Source organism: Balaenoptera physalus (genome assembly GCF_965194825.1).
Source record: "Balaenoptera physalus genome assembly, chromosome: 8".
Taxonomy (NCBI): domain Eukaryota; kingdom Metazoa; phylum Chordata; class Mammalia; order Artiodactyla; family Balaenopteridae; genus Balaenoptera; species Balaenoptera physalus.
The window spans coordinates 106,339,256-106,365,504 of NC_138887.1; the positions used below are offsets into that span (position 1 = coordinate 106,339,256).

The 26,249-nt window shown below is 38.4% G+C and overlaps 1 protein-coding gene across 6 annotated transcripts in view; it reads right to left on the reverse strand.

Annotated features, from left to right (window-relative positions):
* Window positions 1-4,380: 4,380 nt before the first annotated feature.
* The window catches only part of CNOT4 (CCR4-NOT transcription complex subunit 4), a 143,713-nt gene continuing 121,844 nt past the window's right edge, over window positions 4,381-26,249 (reverse strand). For 4 of the 6 annotated variants that reach the window (XM_082472987.1, XM_082472986.1, XM_082472984.1 and 1 more), the window contains 2 exons: window positions 6,456-6,668; window positions 4,381-5,769 (listed from right to left, as the gene is read on the reverse strand). In XM_082472987.1, coding sequence (XP_082329113.1) covers window positions 5,468-5,769; window positions 6,456-6,668 — 515 coding nt within the window. In that variant the 3' untranslated portion in view covers window positions 4,381-5,467. The remainder of the gene's footprint in view (window positions 5,770-6,455; window positions 6,669-26,249) is intronic. The other 2 variants (XM_082472989.1, XM_082472988.1) reach the window with 1 other exon arrangement.

The following is a 26,249-nucleotide window of genomic DNA, read 5'->3' on the forward strand; positions in this document are numbered from 1 at the left end:
CTCAGAGATGGATCAAATGCAGAATATATTCTTTAAAATGACCAATTCTTACTAGATGTGCCTTGAACATTTGGGCCAGTGTTTATGTTCTTTCCAAAATTATTTGGGTTACCACCAATAGAAACAGTTATCTTACCCTTTAAAGGGATTTTTTCTAATCATGTACTCATTTCTTTAAATCAATTTGTTCAGAAACAATTTTAGAAATGAATTTTCAAAGGTGGCTCTTCCTGGTAGGAAATTGCCTGCGTGTCTAAAGGCTATGTCTAGACTAAGTTAATAACGCGTTAAGCACAAAGAAGTAAGTACTGATTTTTGTGACAAAATAAGTATTTGGTTTTTTAAAGAATTCATGCTAATGTCCTCAGTCATCTTTCACTTGGATAGACCACTTGAGCGGAAATAGCCACATGTGACAAAGGATATGTCTCACGATTATGTTTAAGGTACATAAGCTGTCAGCTCTTGAAAGTTTACATACCCTAAATATAATAAGGACCTTAAGTCAAATGATGTTGGTAAAAACTTGATAGAAAACTCTAAGAACAAGTGCAGTGTATGCCATGTCTTCAAATTCGGGCAAGTGTTGGTGGAGATCACTAACTGCATTCAGCTCTGTATTGGTCATCATAGCATAATCCTGGTGGAAACACACTGTTGACACTTATTACCTGTTCACAAAATACAATTCATATAGAGTTAAGGATAGGCTATTCTTTCCTCCTCTGCAGTTTCTGGAATTGCTCTAACTCAATGTAGCCTAGAAAATGACCCACAGCCATCTGACTTGCAACCTCCCCTAAGACTGCAGTAAAAGTTGCCTTCAACATCTCGACTAAAATTTTAACCGTTAATATAATCCCCTGTATGATGAGCTTTTGGAAAACACACTATTGATTGTAAATCAAAAGAGCTTCATTGGAAAAGAGGATGTTAAAAGGAGAGAAACCACTTCAACGTCAACAAAACAAACACGTGGGCAGGTGCTATTCAAACCAAGGGATAGTGCTCATTGGTCAATAGCAAGAAGCTCCCTCTACTTTACTGCCCGACAAACTGTGCCTATTAGCTTATAAAACCAGAGCACAAATCTGCACTAAGGTGGTAGTTTAAACCTACATACTTAACTTAAAATTAGAATAAAGAAAAAAGCAGGGGGACCCTGAGAGCAGATGACAGAACAGAATACGGTGACCGAGAAAGCAGCTGGTTGAGCGTCACTTGGCTGATCTGAGAAGCTTCAAGCTAACAGCGGGGAAAGCTGAGATCCAACACGATTCACACCACAGAATCCTCAAGGGCACATAAACTGACAGTGCCAGGTACCCCTAGAACCGAGGATAAAATCTGCGGGGTGGGGCTAAAATAAAGATTACTGAGAAAGCTGTTTTAACAAGTTAGTTCCCTAAATTCATTCCCCAACTCCACACCATTGTGCAACCACGCTTCTCCTAAGTGGGCAGATACCTGGAGGTAATCTCTGGAGAGAAAAGGACTGAAAACAGGGATGAAGTAAATATATTCATACTGAATACAGAGACCACCATGACAGCTCCGGCAGTCAGACCCTCACCCTCTAGGCCGGCCAGTATAAGACTCTTCTCTGTGGAATCTGACCAGCCCAGGAGAAAAAGCCCAAAGACATTGACATTAGGGCTTCCCCAACACAGAGCCCATCCAGATCTTCCAACAGTGAAGTTCAAAGTTGGCATGCCTTCATGTTTACAAAACTTCCTATCAGCTTTTTAGTCTTATTCAAGAGCAGATATCAAGGACTACCAGGGATCTGAGAAGTCTCTAATACGGAAGATAGAGAAAGAAGCAAAACAAACAGATAAAACCAACTTGAAGAAATAGAAACAATGCAAGGAGAATAAAACTATTAATATAAACAAAGTTGAGATAAAACTTCCTAGAAAGAAGAGCAAAAGACAGAGATGGCAAACTGGATAAAAGAATAGGAGAAAGTCCAGAATAATGGGATTTTTAGAAATGGAGAAAAAAAAATAACTGCAAGAAAATAACTGCAAGAAATTCACTGGTGAAATAAGTCAAGAAAATTTCCCAGAATTGAAGGACATGAGTCAACAGATTTTAAAAACCTACTGTGTATCCACTGTGTTCAGCACAATGAATTAAAATAGACCCACACCAAGGAACACAGCAAACAATTTCTACAGGCTTCCAGAGAGGGAGACAAAAGGATTACATATAAAGGATCAGAGTGGCTTTGGATTTTTTTTTAACAGCAATACTGGAAGCAAGAAGACAATAGAGTAATGTCTTCAAAATTCTAAAGGAAAAAATATCTACAACTTAGAATCGTCTATCCACCAAACCATCAACGGAAACAGAATATTTTTGTATATGCAAATTACTAAAATATTTATTTCCCACATGCATTTCTCAAGAAGTTACTGGAGGATGCACTCCAACAAAATTAGAGGAAAAAAAAAAAAAAGACTAAGATATGACATATAGAAATACAGGGGAAAGAAGACCCAAGAAAGGAGAGAGGTAAAAGGAAATACTAGGAATGTTAGCTGTGCACCAGATCTGAGTACTGTGAGCCAAGAGACAGACATTGAGGGCTGTCAGTACCAAGATTCCCACTGCTGTTATACCAGCAGACTGCCTAAATCAGTTTGGTCCAGGTTCTTTTCTGTACTTATCTGATTTTGACCAAACCTAATGAAATTTCTGTTCTCCCCTCCACGCCCTGGTGAATTGATCAGCTGACGCTTATTTTAAACCACCCCACTCCCATGGGTTGGGCTTTGATCAACTCCAGAGGACTGAGGGAAGCCAGGGAGAGCTTAGACACAGGAAACAGAGAGCAGACCACTCTGCCAGACATCCAGGATCGGGCTCACAACAGCCCTGTCGGATGCCCTGACTGTACTGGACCCTCTTTTCCAGGATTCATTCATGACCTTGCACACTGTCTTCCCCAGAACTGGCTTTTATAAATTATCAGAGAAACTAAACCCAAACTATGACCTAAAGAATCTGTTTAATTTATCTTCTCCTAAAAGCCTTGATCTGATAGTGACAATACTGCCCTTCCCTTACACAGCTAAGTTTTGATTTGCTACTTAGCTTTTTAAAACAAAGCAATGCATTATCCAGGGGTACATATGGAAGTGGCAAAACTCTAAAGAAAGATCAGCACAGAAATCAAGACAATGGTGATTTGTGGATGGTAAGGAAAGTAAAGGAAATAAAATTGGAAAGGGACAGATAGGAGGTCTTTCAAGATATTATAGGTTCTATTTTTAACTTGGGTGGTAGGCACACTGGTTTTTACTGTTTTATTATTCTTTAAATGATATTTGCATATTTTATAAAGTCTTCTGTATGATTCATTAAACATACGCACAATCACAGCACAGCCATGCAAAATAGAATTTCCCTCCCTTCACATTTTTGTTGATATACCAGTGTCAGGAATATCCAAATCGCCCCCTACAATCCCCCAAAGCCTTGATTACAGTTCACTACTACCTGATATTGCTTGTGTGTTGGGCCACCATTTTCCAGTACAATGTGAAGATTCAGGTGACTGAAGCAAAGTCTACAGACCAGAGGAAGCCTATAGTCTATAGGGACATTTATTTGAGACAATCTGCTTTACATTTTTCAAAAACTGTGTTAAAAAACTTTTTTTGGTAGCAAATTGAAGTACAGAGTAAATGTAAGAAGGAGAAAATCAATCTGAAAGCACAGAATGTAAAATTTAAAAGATCTACTTAGTTCATCCTACAAAGATCCCCTTAATGGATGTAGCTGGAAATATGCCAACTCCAGCTTTGGACTTCTGAATGTAACCCAAATCATACAGATTCCTCGCAACCTGGTACCCTCTTTTGGTTAGTGGTGTGACCATCTCTCCATCATTAGGTACTCCCTAGAATGGCTGGTCACGAAAGATTTCTCTGTGGGTTTCCTCTATCAGTGTTTCCTGATCTCTTTCCCGTCGTGGCACTCACACGTGCTGCTAATTGTATGGCACCCTGACTGCTGGGGCTGCCAGGTCTCCCCGAGACAACCAGCATCTCAGCACAACCCAGCCTATCTGCTCCTTCGTGGCCCATGAGGCTTCTCAGTTGGGAAGGTCTGGTCTGCACAACACAACAGCACAAAGAAGCATCTTCTACTGAAAGCCACCGGAAGAGGAATTCTTGAGGATAAGATGGGCTGACCTTCAGAGATGGCAACGACCGACAATAAAATGAATTTTTTTCTAATTTCTTCTTCTAACCCATCCTCCCTATTGCTGAAGATGTAAAATCAATGGAAACACCTGATGACTGTCACCACAAAATGTTTCAAATTCACATGCAATAAAATGGAAAAACAAAAACAAGAACAACCCAAGGGTCATCATCAAGTTTTCTGTTTTATTTAAGATTTTAGTTTTAATTCTGAAGAAAGAGGTACATTTCCTTTTTTTAGTTTTAGCATTAGGTTATAACCAGGTTTCTGTTTTCTTTTCTCCTGTCTTTTCAATACTGCACAAATGTCCAGAAACTACAGGGTTAAGTAAAAGCTGCAGGCAAGGTCGTCAGAGATTTGCTCCTGATGGTGATCAGATGGCCCCAGAGCAGTGCTATCTCAGAGTGCCCTTAGTCAGGTGAATTTAAGGTAAAAAGAAAAAAAGATTCTGACAGAGGAGAAAGATCGAAGAAATCACTTATATTTCAGCTCTTATATTATGCATAGGTATTACATGTGTGAATACTTTTTTTCTTTAAAACATTTGAATTTACTTTAAATCTAAAGCCAAAAAAATTTTTTTTCTCCCTTAAAAAATCACTTCTCCCCTCCTTATAAACTCTTTAGCAATAGGCCAGTTACTACCGCAGATCAATTTGTCTCTCCATCAACTTCCGATAAATTCTTTTGCTTAACAACACAATCAAGTCCTCTCCATCAACTTGCCAAAAGAATTAAAAACTAAATTAAAAGCATTTTCCCTGCAACAGTGATAAGCTGAAAACAAGATGGATGCCAGGACCACTGCTTTCCCCCATGCATTTAGCCATCTCATTTCAATCAACCTGGTTTTCAAACTTCTGCAGTTGATAATGCATTTACTTCACCTTCCCTATAGATTAATCATCATTTTCTGCTAAGCAGATTATGTCATTATTATGCGCAACAGACAAACAGTAATTTTCTAAGTATTGAGACTGCCCTTTGATTTCTTTTCTTTCCTCCTTAAAAAGGCATTTTTAGAAAACATTCAACAGTGTCACTCAAATGCTGGATCAACAGAAACTTTTACAATAAAAAAAAGATGGTAATGACCCTGCGATCGCATTGCAGCTGGGGGTAGGGAGAAACAAAACTGACAGGAACTGGATTCTTCAGAACATAAGAGATGAGAAGGGAGCTGTGGGTCGGCTGAGAGGGCGAAAACAGGGTGGGACAAATCCTGCATTTTCTAATGAATTCTCCTCTTTCCCTAATGGCGGTCCAGTGTTGAACTCTGTAACAAATCTGTGGGGGTTTTGCTGGGGGGTCTGAAGGCTGTCTGAAAGCCTGGGGGTGGCGAGTGAAAGCTGGAAGGATTTGAAGGAGGAGGGTAGGGATTCCAACTGGCTCTGTGCAAAGGGATCTGTGTGCTGAAGGGGGCGCTGTGGTGGGCTTGTGACGGAGCAGCAGTGGGGCCGTCCATCTCTGTGAGGGCCTGAAGGGATTTGAGCCAGTGTGGAGGATTGTCATCTTGAAGAGAGTCTAAACTGTTTCCTGAAGGTGCTGGAATACCTAAGGAGAGAAAAGAAAACAAGAAGGAAAATGGTGAGTTTGTGCAGAAAGCATAAGAATTTCATCAAACAAAAAATTTTAAGGCACTTAGTTTCTCCAAAAAGAAACAAAGAATTACAATTTTAAACTCCTTCCAAATAAGACCTTCTCAATCTTATGTTCCTTTTATTCCCCACCCACAATGACCACGATTTATTGTCACACAAACCCATGCCTCCTCTTCAACTAAACAGACATCATCATCCCCCACTGTCACAGAGGCAGAGTTGCCACAATGAGTCCCCAGGATTGCATGATGTTATTTCCCAATTGTGCTTCTCCTTCTCTAACAGGGATACATAAACAAGATAGCCTTATAATAGAGAGCTTTATTTTTTAAAGTGGAGTATGTTCCTTTGAGAGGATAAGTCAGATCCTTCTGTACTTTGAGACCTACAAAATACACACATTCTGTCAGATGTTAGCGCCTACTTACACCAAAAGAAGCAACCTAGGTACCAAATGCCTTGTTACACAACTAGGCCAACAGAGTTAACTGAGGCTACATGACCCCGGAGAACAAAACAAGCTACTACACACTTGTGGCTTTGGGAAGATTACGTTGAAGAGACCTCTTGTTTTTAGTTAATCTGTGCTAAAAACCAAACTGATGGCAGTCAGTGGAGCTGAAGGAGTGAGAAAGTTACCTGTGATGATGGCTGGGTCTGTCCAGCTGCCAGGGCTGTCCCAACTCGGGCTGTCGGTGGTGGCAGTGTTGGACGTTGGTGCACTGTGGCTGGCGTTGGAGGGGGAAGAAGAATTGGGCAGTCCACCAAAGTTGATGTTAATGTTGGGTAGAAGTGCCCTTAGCCCGTCCTGCCATTCCTTCATATTTAAACTCTCTACAGAACTGCTGTTGTCTGGGAGATTTACCAACAAAAAAATGAAAGATAAAAAAAAAAAATAAAAAGCTGACGTTAGAAACATATGTTGTTCTTTAGTTGTTAAGCGGGAGAAGAATTATTCTTTCTTTATTGAGCATTTAAAATGGGTTGTCCTAGCAAGATAAACTTGGTTAGGATTTTGCTCATGAGCTCAGAGCCCCTGAAATAAGTGAGGAAAAAGTTGCTCAAGGATCAGAAGAGGGAGCTTGTCCTTCTTACAGACTCTTTACCATTTTCATTTGTAAGTCAATAATCCAGTCTAAAGACTCAATGCTCCAGAGCACAATTTAGTTCCAGCTACATTATAAAGTTTCAGTTAGTGGGGCATTTAGCCAGCTGAGCTGATTTACGCTATAAAAAGAAGCAAGCCTGTAAAGTTCAATATAGGAGTGTATTCTGAGCCCATTAAATGAAAGAAAAGTCATTTTATGAAGAATAAACATAAGCCAATAGAAAAAGAAAAATAATTAAGTTCTTCCTGATTATAAAACTGATCATGTATTTCAGAGGAGAAAGGCAGTCATGTATAGGCTTTTGAATTTGAAAAGAGTATTTTTCCATTAGTCACAAAGGCCAAGGAGACAGGGGCGAAGCTACCTTTTGGATGGAATCATTTCCAGCAGTCTGCCCACTCTATTCTTACAGTTCTACCCATCATTTAAAACACAAGTCCTGGAGTCCTACACTTAGTTCTCTGGTTCTATTTACAAATAGCATCAAATATGATAAAACACTATCAAGATAAAAAGGCTTTCATAAATTGGGACTAAACTCACTTGATCTACTACCATCCAGAATCCACATGGTATATAACTAATTGGCTGGGGGGAGGGGAGGGGAAGCGTAAAGTGTAACTACTACTTAGAATAATTGTTTTATTGAAAATAGGACGGTAGGTCAAACTACCAACCGTGGTTTTTGAGAAGAGCATAGAAAATTATCTGGTTCTACAGAATTGATGAGAAATCACCACTGATGATGATGATGATGATGATGATGATGATGATGGCGACGATGGCAACCATATTCTATCAGGTACAGTCTATGCTATTTGGTGAATTCAGAGTTTTCTTTTTATAATGTTTCCTTTGCACCAATCACTAACCTATGCCAAATTATAACATTTCAGCAAGTGAAGCTTTTAACCCTATTGATGTTATTTATAAAAAGACAAAAAACTACAATCAAATGCAACAAAAGTCATCTCTGAATTTACTTAGATGAAGAAAAGACAATCTACACTCTACAGACTAGTCAACAGAAAGGAAAATAAATTCTTCAAACCAAAGTCCAATTCACAATCAGTGTAATTTCCTAAAGCTTACCCTTCTATTTGCATCCTATCTGACGTTTGCATTGTGTTGTACAATTCACAAAGCACTCTCACAGTCCATTATTATTTCATTTGATCCTCATGTTGTGAGGTAGGCAGAGCAGGGGGAATAGTGTGCATTTAACAGATAAAGAAATAGACTCTAGAATAATTTGCACAAGTCACATGACTTGTACCGTCAAGACCTGAAACCCAGACCCTGAGTTGTTTTTTTTTTTTAGTAACACCAAGCTCTCACTCTTGTATAGACTATTTACTTTATATTTGTATAGACAATTAATTGGCTTTTTAATAGGTTAAATGTTTAAGGCAAATCCCAGGGGCTTGTGAGACCCATGATGAAAAGGAAGCAAAAAAGAAACACGGAAACATTATAGTATGTCCATCAGCCATGACTAGTAGGAGAAATATTTCGCTAAAGGAACAAACTGGAATTTGCAGCCAGGGGAGAAAAATTCTAATCAACAACACAATCATCAATTCCCCCCACCCCCTAATCCACTCCAGCTGCATGAGGCATTAACAAGATGACACTAATAAAGTCCTAGAATACCCTCAACTACAGGAAGGTTCGGTGGCTACATCCTAACCTTTAAAGTAGTCACAGTGTCAGACTGAATAACTTAACTTGTTTTCAATTAACCAAAAACTGATCTCTAAACAAGGAAAACTTCACAGGAGGGAAATAAAATCTCCCTGATATAAAAAGGTGATGTACAACTACATGGGAAAATTTTAAGGAAGATTAATGCTCTTGAACTTTAGGTAGACAAAGTCAATTAAGAAGCCTATGCAGATGATTTGAGGTTCCCTCTTTCACTGCACAGGGAAAAAGAAAAAAACCCATAACTTAGTAAAACCCATTTTCTCCTTACTTTTGCTTTACAGTTAGTGAGAACTGGAACTAAGGAAATTTGCATTAACAGAATAACATTTGCATTTATATAAAGTTTATCTGAAAATCAGTATTACAATAAAATCGAAAGACATTTGTTCACAGGCAGGGGATATATGGGAACTCTGTACTCTCCACTCAGTTTTGCTGTGAACTTAACACTACTCTAAAAAAATAACATCTATTTAAAAAAAAGATATTTGTTTCTCTGATTTTAGGCTAATGAAATCAAGCAAGAGTATGTTAGCCAAAGACATTCACAGACGGCGCATGATACAGAAACAGTGAGAAACTTAGATCCTCCCAGGTGAGCTATGATTATCAGATACCTTGGGGAATAAATTAGCTAGTTTATAATTCTCACAATCTTGCCAAAAACAAAGTCATGTGCCTAGACATCTTGGGAGCCTGATAGCATGGAGGACTGGTTTACAGTGAAGTTGCGAGTGTCACTAGGAAGTGGACTGACTCATTAGCTCTGGGAATGGGACCACTATTCTAAGTAGTTTACAAGAAGAAAAGAAGTTTTCTTCACTGCTTTCTCTACTACTGCTATGCCAAGTGTTGGCACAAAGAAGGGGCAAGAAAAAGGAAATCAGATAAATGCTAACCCCATGAAAAATTCAATAGCCACACTTGAAATCACCTCCTCTACCTCCCTGCCCACCATCCCACCCCACCTCTGACCCAAATTTGTTTTGGCTGAGAGGGCTTCTGGTAATTCCATTCCTTGCAATACATACAGCAGGGTTGATGAACCTCAGCACTACTGACATTCTGGACTACGTAATTCACTCCCCGTCGTGAGGGGGCCGTTCTGCGCACTGCAGGATGTTTAGCAGCGCCGCTGGATGCCGGCAGTGTGCGCACAACTACCCCCCACCCCCAACTCTGACAATGACAAATGTCTCCAGACATTGCCAAACGGCTACTGGGGGGGCGGGGGCAAAATCAGCCCTGGCTGATAACCACTGACACAAAGGAAGCTGATTCCTTTGTTTCTAGGGCTCTAAATAATTCCACTCGAATACACGTTTCCTTTTAAATAGTACCAGGACAGGACACTTGGATGCAACCTGATGCAACTTCATTTCCCTTTATTTATATAGGACTTCACACTGGCATACGATTCACTATGTACAAGTCCGTAGGTCTAATGGAGAAAACATTGGGCTGAAAATTGCAGATGGACTGTATAAGGCAACCGTAATTAATATAACCTTGAGCATGTAAGTAAGTCTCTTAGTATGCTTCATAAGAATAACATCTGCTTTCTTCTCTCGTAAGGATAAAATAAGAGAAGGGAAAGCAATTTGAAGACCATTTATTACTTGATAGGTGCCTAACAACAATTTTTTTCTAATACTCAATACTGAATAGATAGTAGTTTCCAAAAAGCCAAGGTAAGAAGATTTCTCGCTCGCCAGGAACTGGCTCGTGCACCACAGTCTCCTCCTAGCAATGGAGGGATAATAGCCGGTATTCTCACAGAGGTACTGTGCAGTCAATCTAACTAACAAGCCTTCTCACCACCAACACAGTACAAAGACAAAGAAGACATAGAAAGCCCTTTAAACTTTCCATAAGCAAACTACAATGAAAATCAAGTCACTGAACATACTTTATACTAAATGATACTAATTTTATTTTTAAAGTATTTAATTAGTGGTGGTGTAATACATTAGGGAAGGACTGTATATTTTTAAAGGATTGCTAATATGTTTAAATGTTTTATGATGTTAAAAAATTAATTTTAATTTATAATTTCCAAATATGTACAAAACCACTGTTTCGGTTCTAAATAATTTGAGGGCAGGAGAGCGGGTGAAGTTGTTTGTAGTAGTTTTATTTTTCAGAGTGGAACTCAAAGACAGAATTTAAAGTACTTTCAAAGTGCCATATACCACACTCTCATATTCCATTGTGTAAGAAGTACCAGTATACTTCAGTTTACCTAGCACAGAGCACATTTTATTAAAGAAGAAATTATGGTTAAAATTCTGCCAGTTTGCTGGTAGTCTAACACCCAGTCCGTAACAAGTCAATCATCGCTCACTAAGCAGCTGACAAGTCTAGATTTTAGCAACAATGGCAACAACAAAAAATGTATGTGTTAAAGCTGCCGAGATAAAAGTCAAAGCAACTATTTATTGAACGCCTACAGTGTCTAAGGAGGACAAAGCCCTTAAGCCATGACTCCTGTTCTCAAGGAGCTTAAAGTCTAGATGGTGAGACAATGCAAACATGGGAAAAGCTCAATAACCACAACCTGAAAAACCAACAGAAGAAATGTCATGGGGTTGTACATGATTAACAAAGGCTATAAAAGTTTAGTAAAAAGAGAGGCCAGTTAGACACACGTGTGGAAATGTGCTGGTGGGTGAACAAGAGTTGCAGTCTTTCATTCATGGAGTTAAGTTCATGGAGTTAAAATTCATAGATGCCCTGAGCCTGAAAACCCCACGACAGGTTAAAACTATCTTTGGTATTTTTACGTAACACTAAACTAGTCTAACTACTTACTAGGAAATACACATACACATTTTATAAGCAATGATTATATTACAAAATAAAATTAAGCTGTGTCTGATATCAGGCCTTTCACAGAAAATCATAAGGCAGGAAAAGATGAATGGCTTAGGCAAGAGCACACATTATAGCGGCCAAGTGGATTTCCTTCCCTTCTATTCCTCAGATTAACTGCAATATATTGTTATAAAATGTAAAACTTTGCTACAGAGAACAAGACTGTGGAAAATCTGCTCCTTATGATAAATTGTCACTGGTGACAAGCCAATGAGTTTTTCTGGCTTGCATAAAATCTTCACCTAAAAGAACACTTTTCAAATTGGTTTCACGGACTGCAAAACCACCTCAGGAGCCACTGGGGAGGAAGGGGACAGGGTAGTAGGACAACACATCCCTCCCACCTCCTGATTTCATCTATTTCCATTTTAGGGTAGCACATAAGATTCCATTTGAAAAACAAGATCTGCTAAGAGGGAAGACAGAAGATCTATGTATAATGACAACATAGTGAAATAAAGCACACTTAAGGGGGAACCCTAAAACAAAAGGCTATTCCAAGTTTTTGTTTCCTCTAATACAGTTTATACCACCAGGTCGGGATTCTGTCTCCGCTTGGAATTTTGCCTCTACCTTCTTTTTGGTACCCCTCCACAAGGTCTTTTTATTATAAACACATAGGCCTTATTAATTAAACTAGCTAGATGTAACTACAGTCACAAATCCACCAATTTGTCCACTTTCATGTTTGGGCAGGGACAACTGGCTCACATATTCGGCCCTGCTCCTTAGGCTACTCCATTCCCGACTGCAGTCCCTAGGACCAGAGACCGCTTATTTCAAGTTAAATTTCTGGTAGCAGTCTACGCCAACTGGGAAGTAGTCACTGAGCGTTCCAGTCACAAAATATTCCTAAAAGAGTTTCTTCTGTTCATCAGTTTTTAATCCTTATCTCATAGCTACTTCCCAAAGCCTCAGCCTTCAATCTGATCTTTTTTTCTCACAAGCTTTTATCTTCCTTTTCTTCACCGCTGTCCTTTACAGTTCAAAGCCAGAGGTTACTTCCAATAGGTAGGTTGCTTAGTGAAACAAATCTTTCTTGGTACAAGGGGTTGTCCATCAGAAATCTAGTTCCCATTATGGTTAATTCTTACCAGTGAGACTCTCAAATATTCATGCATTTTTAGAAGGACACACAGTACAGCCTGTCTCAGCCACTCTACCCCTCACTACACTCCCCACTCTGCCCCCAGCCCTGTTAGATACTAATTCCTGTGAGTCTGGGGACGGAGTCCATCTCCACCAGTATATGATTTCAAGAAAGCCTAAACTTTCTCAAACTTCAACATATCTCTAAGCAACTCAAATATAAATGAATTATGCTTGTCCTATATGTAAAACCAAACTTTAAAGAGCACACAAAATTTCTCCTATCAGAACTTAAAGCCTTCATGACATAGGCATGTTGTTCTTTAGGACAGTCACAAAAATCATTTCAATTTATTAACTAAAATGTGAATGAATTCTTTCAAACAGATTTATAAAATCAGTTTGTTTATGAAAAAATGTTATGCTAGTTAAACAAAAAGAACTGACCCTCAAATTTCTAGGATTATACTTTATTATAAAAAGCAAGAGAGACCACTACTGCAGAGCAGATTTGCTGGGGCACAAAATCTTAAGGGTTTAATAGGTCTGAAAGTAGAGATTAAACTATGTGAAAAATTCTAAGAACTCAATGAAAAAGAGTTCTGAGAACAGAAGAACTTGAACAAAGTATTAACAAAAAACAGTCAAATTTTATTCCCACTAGCAGAACAAGTAGAAATGACATAAACAGGAAAAGAGAGGCCTTGAGGATTAGCTAAATATGATTTAGGCTTTCTGGACTCTGTCTTTACTTCCTGCCTTTCTCTTTGTCTAGAATGCTTTCCCAATCTCTTTGACTAATTTTTACTCAATCTTCCAAAAGTCCAAGTCTTCCACTCAGATCATTCTGGATGACAGCACTGTGGTCTGAACCGCACTCATGTGGCAGCACACTGTGCTGTGACATCCAGTATGTACACCCTTATGTGTACTCACATCTTCTCTCACAACTCTAAGGAAAGGCCTGCAATAGGCTATTTTATAGATACTTGAGCATGCAGCTCAGTGTCTTAGAAACTTGATGTGCTTCAAGATATCTGCTGAGTCAAAGATCCAACTTGAGAGGAGCTGAAAAACCACCTTCCCCAAAAAAGCCTATTTATTTCACATCTGTATAATGCTACGAATCAAGCTGTTCTCTCAAAAAGGATGCAAATCTTTCTGACGGCAGGAATGAGCTAAATTTGGGGGCCCAAAAGGCCTCTCTGAAAAAAGAGGCCACTAAAATGATATGATTTCAATACTGCTTGAGATGCCAAAACACAAGCAAATATAATTTTTAAAATCCAATGCACCAAAATACATAAGGAATGCTTTTAAAAAAAGATATTCTAATATTATGTGTACAGGATAGTAAACAGGCCTATTAGCTATATTCTATCCATTTTTCTACTCTAGACACTATTCACTCACTCACTAGGCACCTGATGTACTTGATTACCTTAGTACCAACAATCCAATGAACTAAGTAGTAGTTTCATTTTACAAATGAGGAGACTAAGTAGACTCTGGTAGTTTAAAGAATTTGCCAAAGTTCAAAAGTGCTGAAGTCAGTAATCACACCCATTCTGACTCCAAAGTGTTTGCTCTCACCACTGAGCACACTACCAACTAGTCCGTGTCTCGGCAGGACTCATGGGCCAAGAGAAGGGGAGGTCAGACGCGTTTAAACAACTACACCATGTGACAGTAAGTGTTGTTCTGGTAGGAACAAAGTCCTGTGGGGCACAAAGAAGAAAATGAACAATTCTGCCATTCTGCATACAGGATAAATGATGACTGGAGAAGCTCAAGGGAAGAGAAGCTGATATGGAAAAGGGAAACGGCATTCCATACAGAGAGAGCAGGAGAAGCAGCTAATCACAAAATACAGTAGGAACACTGCACGATATACGTAGATGTGTTTTACACAATGTGTACTTTTCTCTTCTAGAATGTTCCTACGAGGATCTATGTTTGTTTTGGGGGAAGAATCAGACCATCTAATGAGAACCAGGAAAACATCTAGATGTTTGCTTTATGAAGGATCTAAGGAAGTAAAATCTATTTAAAAAAAAAAACAGGCAAAAATACCTATGGAAAGAAGTCTATATATAAAGCTGTACATCGAATGAAGAAAAAGTAAACTTAAAAGTTAATGCTGGGCTTCCCTGGTGGCGCAGTGGTTGAGAATCTGCCTGCCAATGCAGGGGACACGGCTTCGAGCCCTGGTCTGGGAAGATCCCACATGCCGTGGAGCAACTAGGCCCGTGAGCCACAATTACTGAGCCTGCGCGTCTGGAGCTTGTGCTCCGCTACAAGAGAGGCCGCGATAGTGAGAGGCCCGCGCACCACGATGAAGAGTGGCCCCCGCTCACCGCAACTAGAGAAAGCCCTCGCACAGAAACGAAGACCCAACACAGCCAAAAATAAATAAATTTAAAAAACCCCAAAAAAACACCAGCTTAAAAATAATAATAAAATAAATAAATTTAAAAAAAAAAGTTAATGCAGAAGATAAATACATCTTAGAAGCATTATAAACTGGATTAGATGGAACCAAGAAACAGAACTAAACGATGGGGAGGGACAAAAATCCATTATAAGAAATCTATAAAATCTGAAATTGGAAGCTTGGAGGAAAGCATTTAAGTGAGCACAAAACTGAGAACTATGAACAAAAGCCCCGTGAGGACATCCAAGGACGACTGAAGGAACTTATCATCCAGGAGAAGATATACACATCCACCAGAATATGATTTCACTGAATTATAAAACTGCAGAGACCTGGAGGATGTCAACCACCCTGACATCTCTGAGATCTAAATCTACCAGAAGAAAATAAATCTGAGAAAATTCACCTCCTGACCACCCCTCTTTCCCAAGTTGGAAACAAGGAGGGAAAATTTTATTCTGGACTTCTGACCAACAAAGAACAGGTTGGCTATTGTGAATATAATAGAAGCCCTAAGGACTTCCCTGGTGGCGTAGTGGTTGGGAATCCGCCTGCCAATGCAGGGGACACGGGTTCGAGCCCTGGTCCGGGAAGATCCCACATGCCGCAGAGCAACTAAGCCCATGTGCCACAACTGTTGAGCCTGCAGTCTGGAGCCCGCAAGCCACAGCTGCTGAGGCTGCGTGCCACAACTACTGAAGCCCACGTGCCTAGAGCCCATGCTCCACAATGAGAGAAGCCACCACAATGAGAAGCTCACGCGCCGCAACGAAGAGTAGACCCCGCTCACCGCAACTAGAGAAAGCCCGTGCATAGCAGTGAAGACCCAATGCAGCCAAATAAATAAATAAATAAATTTATTTATTTTTTAAAAAATAGAAGCCCTAAGAGTATGTGACATAATTTTAGGACTTTAAGAAGCAAGGAATGAGACTAACTAGACTGAGTTCTTGGCTGGCTGGCATCCTGGCTACTTTTACAATCACCACAGTGTATTGCATTCACCTGTTTATATATTAGTTTTTTCGCCTAGACTGTGAGCTCCTCCAGGAAAGGGCCTTGATTTAATCCTCTATGTATATAGTGAATAGTTCCTGAACCTGAACCTCAAGAGGTATTTAATGTTTCCTAAATGAACAGCCCTGAACATTTGCTTCCAGGTTTTTTTTGAGAAAACATCTTTCCAAAGAAGGTTTAAAAAAAAAAAAAAGGAAGGGTAGGTCAGGATGGTCCCCTGGTTACAGGAGGCAGTGATTCATAGGCTATAGAAGATGCTAAAATAATGAACATTCTGACTATGCAATAAATAATTCTAATAAGGAAAAGAAATTGGGGCGAAATCTAAAGAAACCAGTTCGTGTGCAGGGAGAATCTCATGGGATAAGATGTGAAAAGAAAGCTTAGAAAAGCTGGATAGAGTTATGTAACCTACCTGTAGATAAGAGTATCGTAATCCTTGAGGATTAAATCAGAATCCGTAATGATCTGAAGCTTGTGAAAAATGCTGAAGGCAAAAAAAAGCTAAGTTTGGAACAGGAGAAAATTAGGAAAAGCCACTGCTCAGCCTGTCATAATGCTAAGTCCTGAGAAAAGCCAGATCTATGTAGTTCCATCTTCATTTTGCTTCCTTCCATCTTCTTTATAAAACAGCATGATCCTCAAACCAGAAAGGACAGATTAAGCAATGTGGAGAGAGAATAGTAAGTCAGAAGAGATGCAAAGACAGTAAAAGAACATCTATTCAATTTAAATAAGTTTAAAATTTCCAGGTGCAAAATGGATTCTATTCCAGGGTATTAATCCTCACAGATGTCATCACAAAACCACTGTTAAGAGAAGTTCCGGGACTTCCCTGGTGGCGCAGTGGTTAAGAATCCACCTGCCATTGCAGGGGACACGGGTAAGATCCCTGGTCCGGGAAGATCCCACATGCCGCGGAGCACCTAAGCCCCTGTGCCACAACCACTGAGCCCACGTGCCACTACTGAAGCCTGTGCGCTCTAGGGTCCACATGCCACAACTACTGAGCCCACGTGCCTAGATCCTGTGCTGTGCAACGAGAAGCCACCACAATGAGAAGCCTGCTCACCGCAACTAGAAACAGCCCGTGCACAGCAATGAAGACCCAACGCAGCCAAGAAAAAAAGAAAGAGAAGTGCCGGGAAAGGAAGAAAAGGCAGACTCTAGAAGCTACATAATTATAAAATGACTTCTTGGGAAAATTCTGAAACAGATTAGAAGGTGGATGGTTTCTTTAGAAATGAATATGATAGGCTTAGCAAGCACTGCTCTATTGCTTACGTTTGCAGGCATTTTTTGTGAGAAATAATATGTAGCATTTTGGCTAAAACCTCAGCTCCTTTCCAAATGAAATACACAGGAAGTTTAACTTTGAGGTGGAACAGCAGTCATGGAGGCAGCTTCTACTGACAATTGTTTTCCACTGGAAATGTCCTCCTTCTAGATGCTATGGTCCATTTCCTTTCTTCTTCTATTGCCTGCCCAAACTCAAACACTTTGCAGCTAAACTCCACTTCCATCCCACTGACACATCAATCCCATACAACAAATGGAATAGAGTGATCAATGAAAGCCAAAATGCATTTCCATAAAGAACCAGCCATATAAAAGTAATTTACCCTTTGGACAGGCTTTCTAGGATTGTCATAACTACAATAGATGTTGAATTCAGCAGTTGTTGGAAAGTTTTCTAGTGGTAACCTTTTGGTATACGATAGTAAAGTACAGCATGGATGACAGCAGTGTTTAGATGAACTGTCACAGAATTTAAGATACCGTGTGTTAGCCTGAAAGTCCCTGAGATAGTGCTTGGCTTATCTTTGACTCCATGCTTTTTATTATATTTAACAAAACCTACAAAGTTTATTTAAATATGCAAACAGAAAACCAATTCGAGATGACAGAATCAATAATTAAAATTATAACTATTCTTAAATTAAAATTCTTAAAATCTTCACACAAATGTTATTACTGTTACTAATAACATTTATCTATCACTTTATAACCACGTAATTTTTCATATGATAAACTTGTAAGATGGTGATATACAACAGGATACACTCTAACTACACCAAATCCAAACACGTAAAATTTAACATGTATACATTCAGATTTTTAAAAATTCATTACCAAAGTGTAGGATGGAAGAGATCTAACCAGTCATGTGTATGAAAAAAGGTTTAGTGGTTTTACTTATATCATTTGATATAACAATTGGGTAATGGAACTTCTAAAGAGGTAACATTAAGACCATGTAAATTGATGTGAAATGTCTAAATTAGCAATCATATGACATTGAGAAAATCACAAATGATAACCACTCTGAGCCTCAGTTTTCTCATTTACAAAACAGGGATAATAACCCCACAGGATATTTTTATAAAAAGACTCTGTAAACTCTAAAGGAATATACGAACTTTAGTAATAAGAACAGTGTTAATGAAAAAGGAGATTATCTAATCACGTCTGGATTATTAAAGTGTAAGCTTCATATTTTAAGAAAGGCATTCAGGGACTTCCCTGGTGGTGCAGTGGTTAAGAATCTGCCTGCCATTGCAGGGGACACGGGTTTGAGCCCTGGTCCGGGAGATCCCACATGCTGCGGAGCAACTAAGCCCGTGCACCACAACTACTGAAGCCCGCACACCTAGAGCCTGTGCTCTGCAACGAGAAGCCACCGCAATGAGAAGCATGCACATCTAAACGAAGAGTAGACCCTGGTCGCAACTAGAGAAAGCCCGCGTGCAGCCATGAAGACCCAACGCAGCCAAAAATAAACAAATAAAATAAATAAATTTATTTTAAAAAAAAAGGCATTCATTGTCATGCCAAAATATGTGTAGAGGAGAAGTGGACTACAGAGAGAACTAGAAACCATGTTAGGTGTGAAAAGGTTAAAAGGACTAAGGATGTTTCATCCATGTCTAGTAGTTACTAGACAAGTGGAAACTGCCTTCACATATTTGACAAGAAGTATAAATGGGAAAAAGATTTTGGTTTAGCCAAGAGAAAAAATTCATTAACAATTATAAGTTCCCTAAAGAGAGCTCCCTACTTAGGAAAGTATTAAGTTCCCCAAACAGCTCTTCATTACCCACACAGAGAGTTCTGGAAAATAAGGTATTTATTTAGAAAGACTTTCTGAATTGTGTGTATACATATGTATGTATATGTATGTGTGTGTATATATATATATTTGTGAGTATCACAAATGAGAAATTGGAGGGTTGGAAGAAAAGTATTGGTTAGGTGAAATTTTTAAAGTTTGTGTGTGTGAAGGGAGGGAGCAATGTGTGATCTTTGGGAAAATAAGGATCAGTCAAGAGTTGAATTTCCAGAGTTCAGAGGTAAAGAAGATAGAAGAGAAGGACTGATCATGGAGTGGTGAGGGGAATCTTAACACTGAACTGAAGGCCACAGTTCAACCAAGAGGTGAGATAATTCATGTGGAAACGAATCTAATTAAGGTCTCCAGAAGTCCAGATTTAACACAAAGCAGATCCAGATCCAGGCTTTGCAGACCTCCAGAAATAATAATCAGACACTAACATTACTCTCTCAACCATGAGTTTTCATTCAACAAACATTTATCGAGTATCTCCTCTGTATTATTTTCTCTGGGGCTGGATGCTATAACATTTGGCAGCAACTTCCTAGAAGTCTTGCTGCTCTGCTTGTTTTGTATTTCTTCAACGGATCACTGGAGTTTGGCTATTCTGAACGAAGCAGTGATAGCTTTTGATCGTTTAGTGCCAATAAGATATTTTTAAGCGAGTATAAGTTCCTCTTCAGGCCTGAAGAGGAACTTGCACTGAGACCAAAGTATTTTGCTGCCTATGCAGCAAATCCCCAGATGGTTATATGTCTACTGAAAGTCCTAAGGTTTCTGATGTTCATAATTTTCCAAATTAAAAGATTTCTAAATTTTCTAAAAGTTATTAAAAAACATATAGCCAGTTTTTACTCCATTTGATTACACAGCTCACTTTTGACAGTGAAGATCAGTCTCATCTTTTTCTGAAAGATGGCTCCTATCTTAAGGGTTTCTATCAAAGACATAAAAATCCCCCAAAAAGAAGACTAAAATTATCCATGCTCTGAAACATGATTTTAATTGACAAATTCTTCATAACCCAACTCTGAGCTTTATTTTTAGAAAGTATGCTTTCAGGCATTAAAATAATCATTTGCTTTGTTTCTTAATTTTAGAAAAAAGATTATTTTTAGGAAACGAAGTAAATTCCTCATTATCCTGAAACTAAATGACATAGATACGGGTATAGTCATGGTAATAAACATTTCCAACCCAACAGACCAAGCATACATCTTTCTTCCTCACTATTTTCACAAACCAGAGATATTTGTTAAAGTTTGTTTTGAGGTTGTTTTATAAATAAACATTTGATTTTTCAAAACAAGAATGCACATTTGAAATTTACTTATTTTTTAGCTATGTGAAATGTATGATTTAAAAAAAATAAGACTATTTTGCTTCTTCTTCCTCCTTACTATTTATTCATATACTGGGGAAAATACAGAAATTTTTTGCTTCCAATTTTCAAATTATGCCTCAATTTAGAAAGACTTAGCATAGACTGCATCCTTTCCAGACCTACAAAAGATGATACTCCTGTGGAGGAAAGCATTTCAAAAGGCCTATATGCTGATGAATTTAAAGAGCTATATGCTTACCATCAGTTCACTAAGGGGCCTTAGTTTAAAAATCATTTTTGAAATATACTTATTTAAGTGTTCATCCTTCGCTATGATTTATTATAGTTCAATTGCAAAAGAATGCCAGAGATGGTCTTGACAGAACCAAATCTCAATCAGTGTAGAAGAAAGGAAAGCAGGAAGGAACGAGGGAAGGAAGATCATATGAATACAATCTTAAATATAAATTAGAAACTACAATTTCTATTTCACCATATCCAGGTTTATACTGAAATAGAACTAACATTTTACTGAAAAAAAATTAGTTCTATTAAAAATCACACGTATTTGTGAAACACTGAATTTTAGTAGTATTGTCTAGAATGTATTTTTAAAGAGCTAGAATAACTTAGAAGTAGGAGAAAGTGAATAACACCAATCTTACAATGTCAAAAGTCTACCAATTTGACACTTGTTACTCAATCTACTCCAAACCCAGACTGTGCTTTCTGTTTAAATGTGCTGTTCTGATTTTAAAGAGAGAAGAAAAAAATAATATGATCACTTAAAATCAAAAGCTAGTTTGGAAATAAGACCAGTTACTGAGAAGGAAATTGGGAGGTAAATGACCAGAGACTCTGAGTAAACACTCAGCAGCCTGACAGAGCACTTTCTTCTCCTTTGAAATGGGAAAATTCAGGCCTGTCAGGATCCTGTAGGGTAATCACATAGGTGGTGCACATTAAGATCTAGTCAAGACTGCCCCCTCTAATTGTGGTTAAATTACAGGGAGATAGAAACAATTTCTTCTTTGTCCAAAGAAAGAAAAAGAAACTAAGAAACTGGATAGAGAGGTGAGTACAAACTATCAGAATAAGACTCCAGGTGGTCAGGAATTAAAACCTGAAAGCATGTTCTAAAACAAAGGTTGCAGGGCTGTAGGTATTTATTTGGAAGTTATGTAAGATCTTTGCTTATTTTAGTAATAAGCTTCATTCCAATCACCTACCATTTAAAATACAGGTGAGGTTTTGAAGCATTGACTACACTAAGACTCAAGAAATGTCATTCTTATTTGTGACTCTGGGGCTGGGGAAGGCCACTGTTAGGTTAATTAGTGAATGTTAATAGTTTAGATGTAAAAACAAAAACAAAAAAACAAACCAAAAAAACCCATACCTGGTAGCAAATCATACCCTAAGTGAGGGATGAGGGAATAGGGCATATATATATCAGTAATCCATAATCACAAACTTCATAAAAACGTATTTTAATAGAGAAAACATAAGTGCAACAATGGTATGTAGCCCAACACTCAGCTTAAGGCCAATAAGAAACCTTCCTACTTTGCTGATGAAGTCATAACCCAGGGCCTCCTTTACCTTAAGCTGAATACTCAATTTATAGATGTAGTAAAGGAAAAAAATGAATGGTTTCAGGGTGTCAGTCTTCTTGCAAATGCCAACATATAAAACGACAATGTTTAAAAACATCCCAGTAATGTTCCAGATCACTATGTTCTGCTCCGTAGACACATTATTTCAGTACCCAAGACTGATAACAGAGTATAAACGCTAGTATAGTCCTTGGGAAGAGATCTCACCATATTAGGAAACATCACTAGGCTACAAAAGTTGATTGCAGTCAGCATTCCTGCATTTCTTCTTGGAGATGATGATGGTATTATCATCTTTAAATCCTTGTGGAGCTTTCCCTCTTTTTCATTATGCTGAAAACAACAACCTCCTTGATTGAAAAAAAAATCAGCAGATATGCTATCATTTTACATAGCGTAGCATATAGTAGCTCTTCAAAGATGAATCTAAAATCACCCCTTTAGTGTGGGTGTAGTACATCTTGGTGCCATTACTGTAAGCATTTTTTTCATTCTGTAATATTAGAGATATCACCAGTCTAGTGGTCATGCATGTTGATCCTTAAATGCTCTTTGGTACTGCAGAAAAATGCTGGGTTAATTTAACTCCACCTGTTTTACTGTTTATTTTGGTTCTGACATTTGTACTTTAAGTCTACATTAAGAGTACCTGCAAGTTTACAATTCCCCCCCACTAAAGTTACTCCAAGATCATTGGGCCACATTTAACACAAGGCTGTTTTAACAACTTACAGGATCTGTAATAACAGTTGCCAGCAGATACACAATCTGAAAGTCTTCAATTCATTACTTGCACTGATATTCACAGTTGAAAGCCCTTGACTTGTGAGAACTACTAAAATAAACTGTAAGACACAACAAAGTTTAGAGAAGAGATATATTCTGAATCTTGAAGTTTTTTTCTCCTTGAATTACATATACAAAAGCATATTCACAGGGTGAGGGCTAGGAAAACATAAAACTGTGGTTAGAATGTGATTATGGGCAATCACAATCCTTCTGAGCCTTGTTTATTAATAGCGTTATTATTATTTGGTCTTTAAAAGTGGATTGTTGAAGACTATATGTTTCATAGCTCTGAAATTTCATGATTCTAAAACGTCTTTTTCTTCTTATTATCCTTTCCTTAGGTTTTCCAAAAGAGTATGACATGGGATGGATATGCTTAGTAGTGGAAGTGAAAATTGATGAGAAAAAGCTATGAAAATATTTGTTCAGATAAAGCATGACCAGGGGTGAAGTGGGCACCTGTACTGTAACCCTGCTGCATTTAAACAGGGTCTTAATTTCTTTTTAAAAACAAAAACCTTTAGAGAAAGTCACAGAGAGATGGTCTGAGATTTTTTCCTCTGCCACATTCACTAAGTGAAGGATTTAAATGAAAATTACTATATATAAACGAATGTACATGCACACACACAACACTCAACCTCACCCCAGACACAGAGCCAGGCTTACTTATTTCCTTTGCTAAGAAAGCTTTCTCTTAGGTGATGTGCTAATCAAATGTCATGAAGACAGAAGGACTATTATTACCACTAAAGAACTATTCAGACAGTTGCTTTAAACGTTTTTACCCCAGTCTAGATGCAGCTGTTACCACACAGCCCCAACAAGGACAGGCCAAAATTCTCACAGCCACAGTGGGTTATTTATTCAATTTTAACATTAAGATAATTAAAGAACAGTCCTACTGGGCCACCAAATTGTTCACTTTAAAGTAGTTAATTGTATGTTATGTGAATTTCACCAAAAAAAAAAAAAAAAAAGGTACTGGGTGCTTTAAAGGCTTTATAAATTATATGGAGGGGAAAAAAACCTTTTGGGGTGTTCCACAACAGTGGGTCTTAGGACCAAACTGGAGCTGGAACAACAAAACTGTTCTAAGCACAGTATGTTCTTAGGGGTTGGGTTGGAGCTTCCAGGAACCTCGAAAATAACCATAAAATGTGAGGCGGGCTAAGAACAAAGTCAAGTCAATAGCTGCCTTATGAAGGCTGGTGTGAAGGAAGCTGGCGTAAATAGATTGGTTCTCAAGTACAATAATTTCCAGCTGGTTCATGGAACTTCTAGGTACTTCTGTACAATTCTCAAGCAGCTTATATTACTTAAGCTTGCCTTCAATTCTAAGTACCTGATAGGTATAAACTAGATTTTTATATAACTCAAACCCAGGGTATACTCTCCAAAGCACCAGAACAGAGTAGATTCACCTTAATGAATCTTGAATTCCCAAGAGTGATTCTTTAGAGAAAGCTCCTGGTTAAAGAAGCTGTGGTCTAATATGCCTAGCAATACAAGGTTGCTAAGACTAATAAATCACAGGGCAGTAAGGAGATCCAAGGAGCAGCGGCTTCTCAATCCATCAACATGGTTCCACAAACTTAGCATTCTTAAGCAATAACTTATACTTTGAAGCATTATCATTTTTAAATGTCACAGGTGATATCTTAGCTGACATATACGGAACAAGTCCAGTGAATTTAAAAATATTTTAGTAGGACTTCAGGCAGGATTTTAATTTAGTCAGGAAATTAAGGATGCTTCCAAAGTAGGCATGTTTGCTATTAACTGAATGAGAAAAAAATATATATTATATATCTATATCTCCATCTCTGAGTTCAATAACTTGTAGGTTTGTGTCTATTTACAAAGCACATTCTCTTTTGGGGAAAGTTGTCAAAATATTTTTATAACCTGTTATAATAAAATTCTTAAGTTCTCTCTACTTTCACCAATCTACTGCTTTTAATTCCAATTTGTCATATAATTAAAGCAGAATGACCTAGTCCAACTAAGAAGAGATACTTTCCCTATGTAGGTGGAAAGCTGATTCTTTCCAGTTTGCATTTAAGCTTGGGAGAAACTAGTTCACACCTGTAATATGGGCTCCTCAAGCTACCGGACTCATCATATGGCACACCTACTCCCTGTCTAAACCTTTCATGTCATAAGTAACACACTCACTGGGCATACGTACACCCGTCCAATCTCATCTCTGGCTTTTCCCAGGCATTCCCTTGCACTCTGCGTTCACATTCTCCTACTGTGCTTTGAGGAAGCAATGTTTACTCCACTGTGGGACGTTTTCCTTTGAATCACCTTCAACTTACAGGAAACGTGATCCAAGTTCCCCCAGGCAATACCATGCTTTCTGCAATTCTTTCTCACACAGTCTGACTTCGTACTCTCAAAAAAGGACTGGAGGGAAAGCAGGGAGAGAAAAGACCACAGGGGTAACGAAAGCTTGCCTTCTTTCCAACCTCTAGCCCTAATGTTAGACATCTATCTACCATCCTTTCTCTCGTTCTCACTCGTCATTTAGCACTGAGTGGTCATCATACTGACCACCGTCTCCTAATTTGTCCTTCCCTTAACAATACTATACCTGTTCTTTGTCCTCATCAAAACCTAAAATCAATGAACTCCCTTCAACACACTCGCACCACTGGATATTTCCTGCCTTACTGGACTCTTCCTGGCACAAGATTATATCAGTTTTGTCTTCTTAAATATCTTTGTGTCCTTTCCTTCTTCACCCTCTAACCAAACTCTCATATTTGCTTTGTCCACTCCTGATGCTTTGTGTTGAATCACTGGAACATACAAAACCATATATATCTGGACTCTAAAATTTTAAATTTGATTCTTATCTTGACTCAGCAATTCTTACATTTCTTTCCGATGCACTTCTAGGCTTATTCTCACAGACATTTAATTTCTTTCTTTCTTTTTTTTTTTTTTATAGGTTCCCAACTCCACTCTTTCACCCCCATTTTCTCACACAACATGCATTCAATAATTACTGATATGAGCACCTTCATCTATTCTCATTTTCTCTAATCTCACATTCTCTCTCCTAGATTTTCTGATTGTTTTTACAAATAACAAAGGAAGATATATCCCATCTCTTTTAAGTTAAACCCATAACCTAACTTGTCTCAGGAGTTTATCTCCTCCCAGCACCTACAGAAACGTGTTACTCTACTGGTTAGCCTATATTCTCTTCCGCACTATCTATGGTGTCCTCTCAATTGACTCTATGTGCTCTGCCTTTAAATATTTAGCTATCTCCCTTATCTTAAAGCAATGCCTTCTAAGATCTACCACCCATCTAATTAGCATCTTGTTTTTCTCTTCCCCTTTGTTGC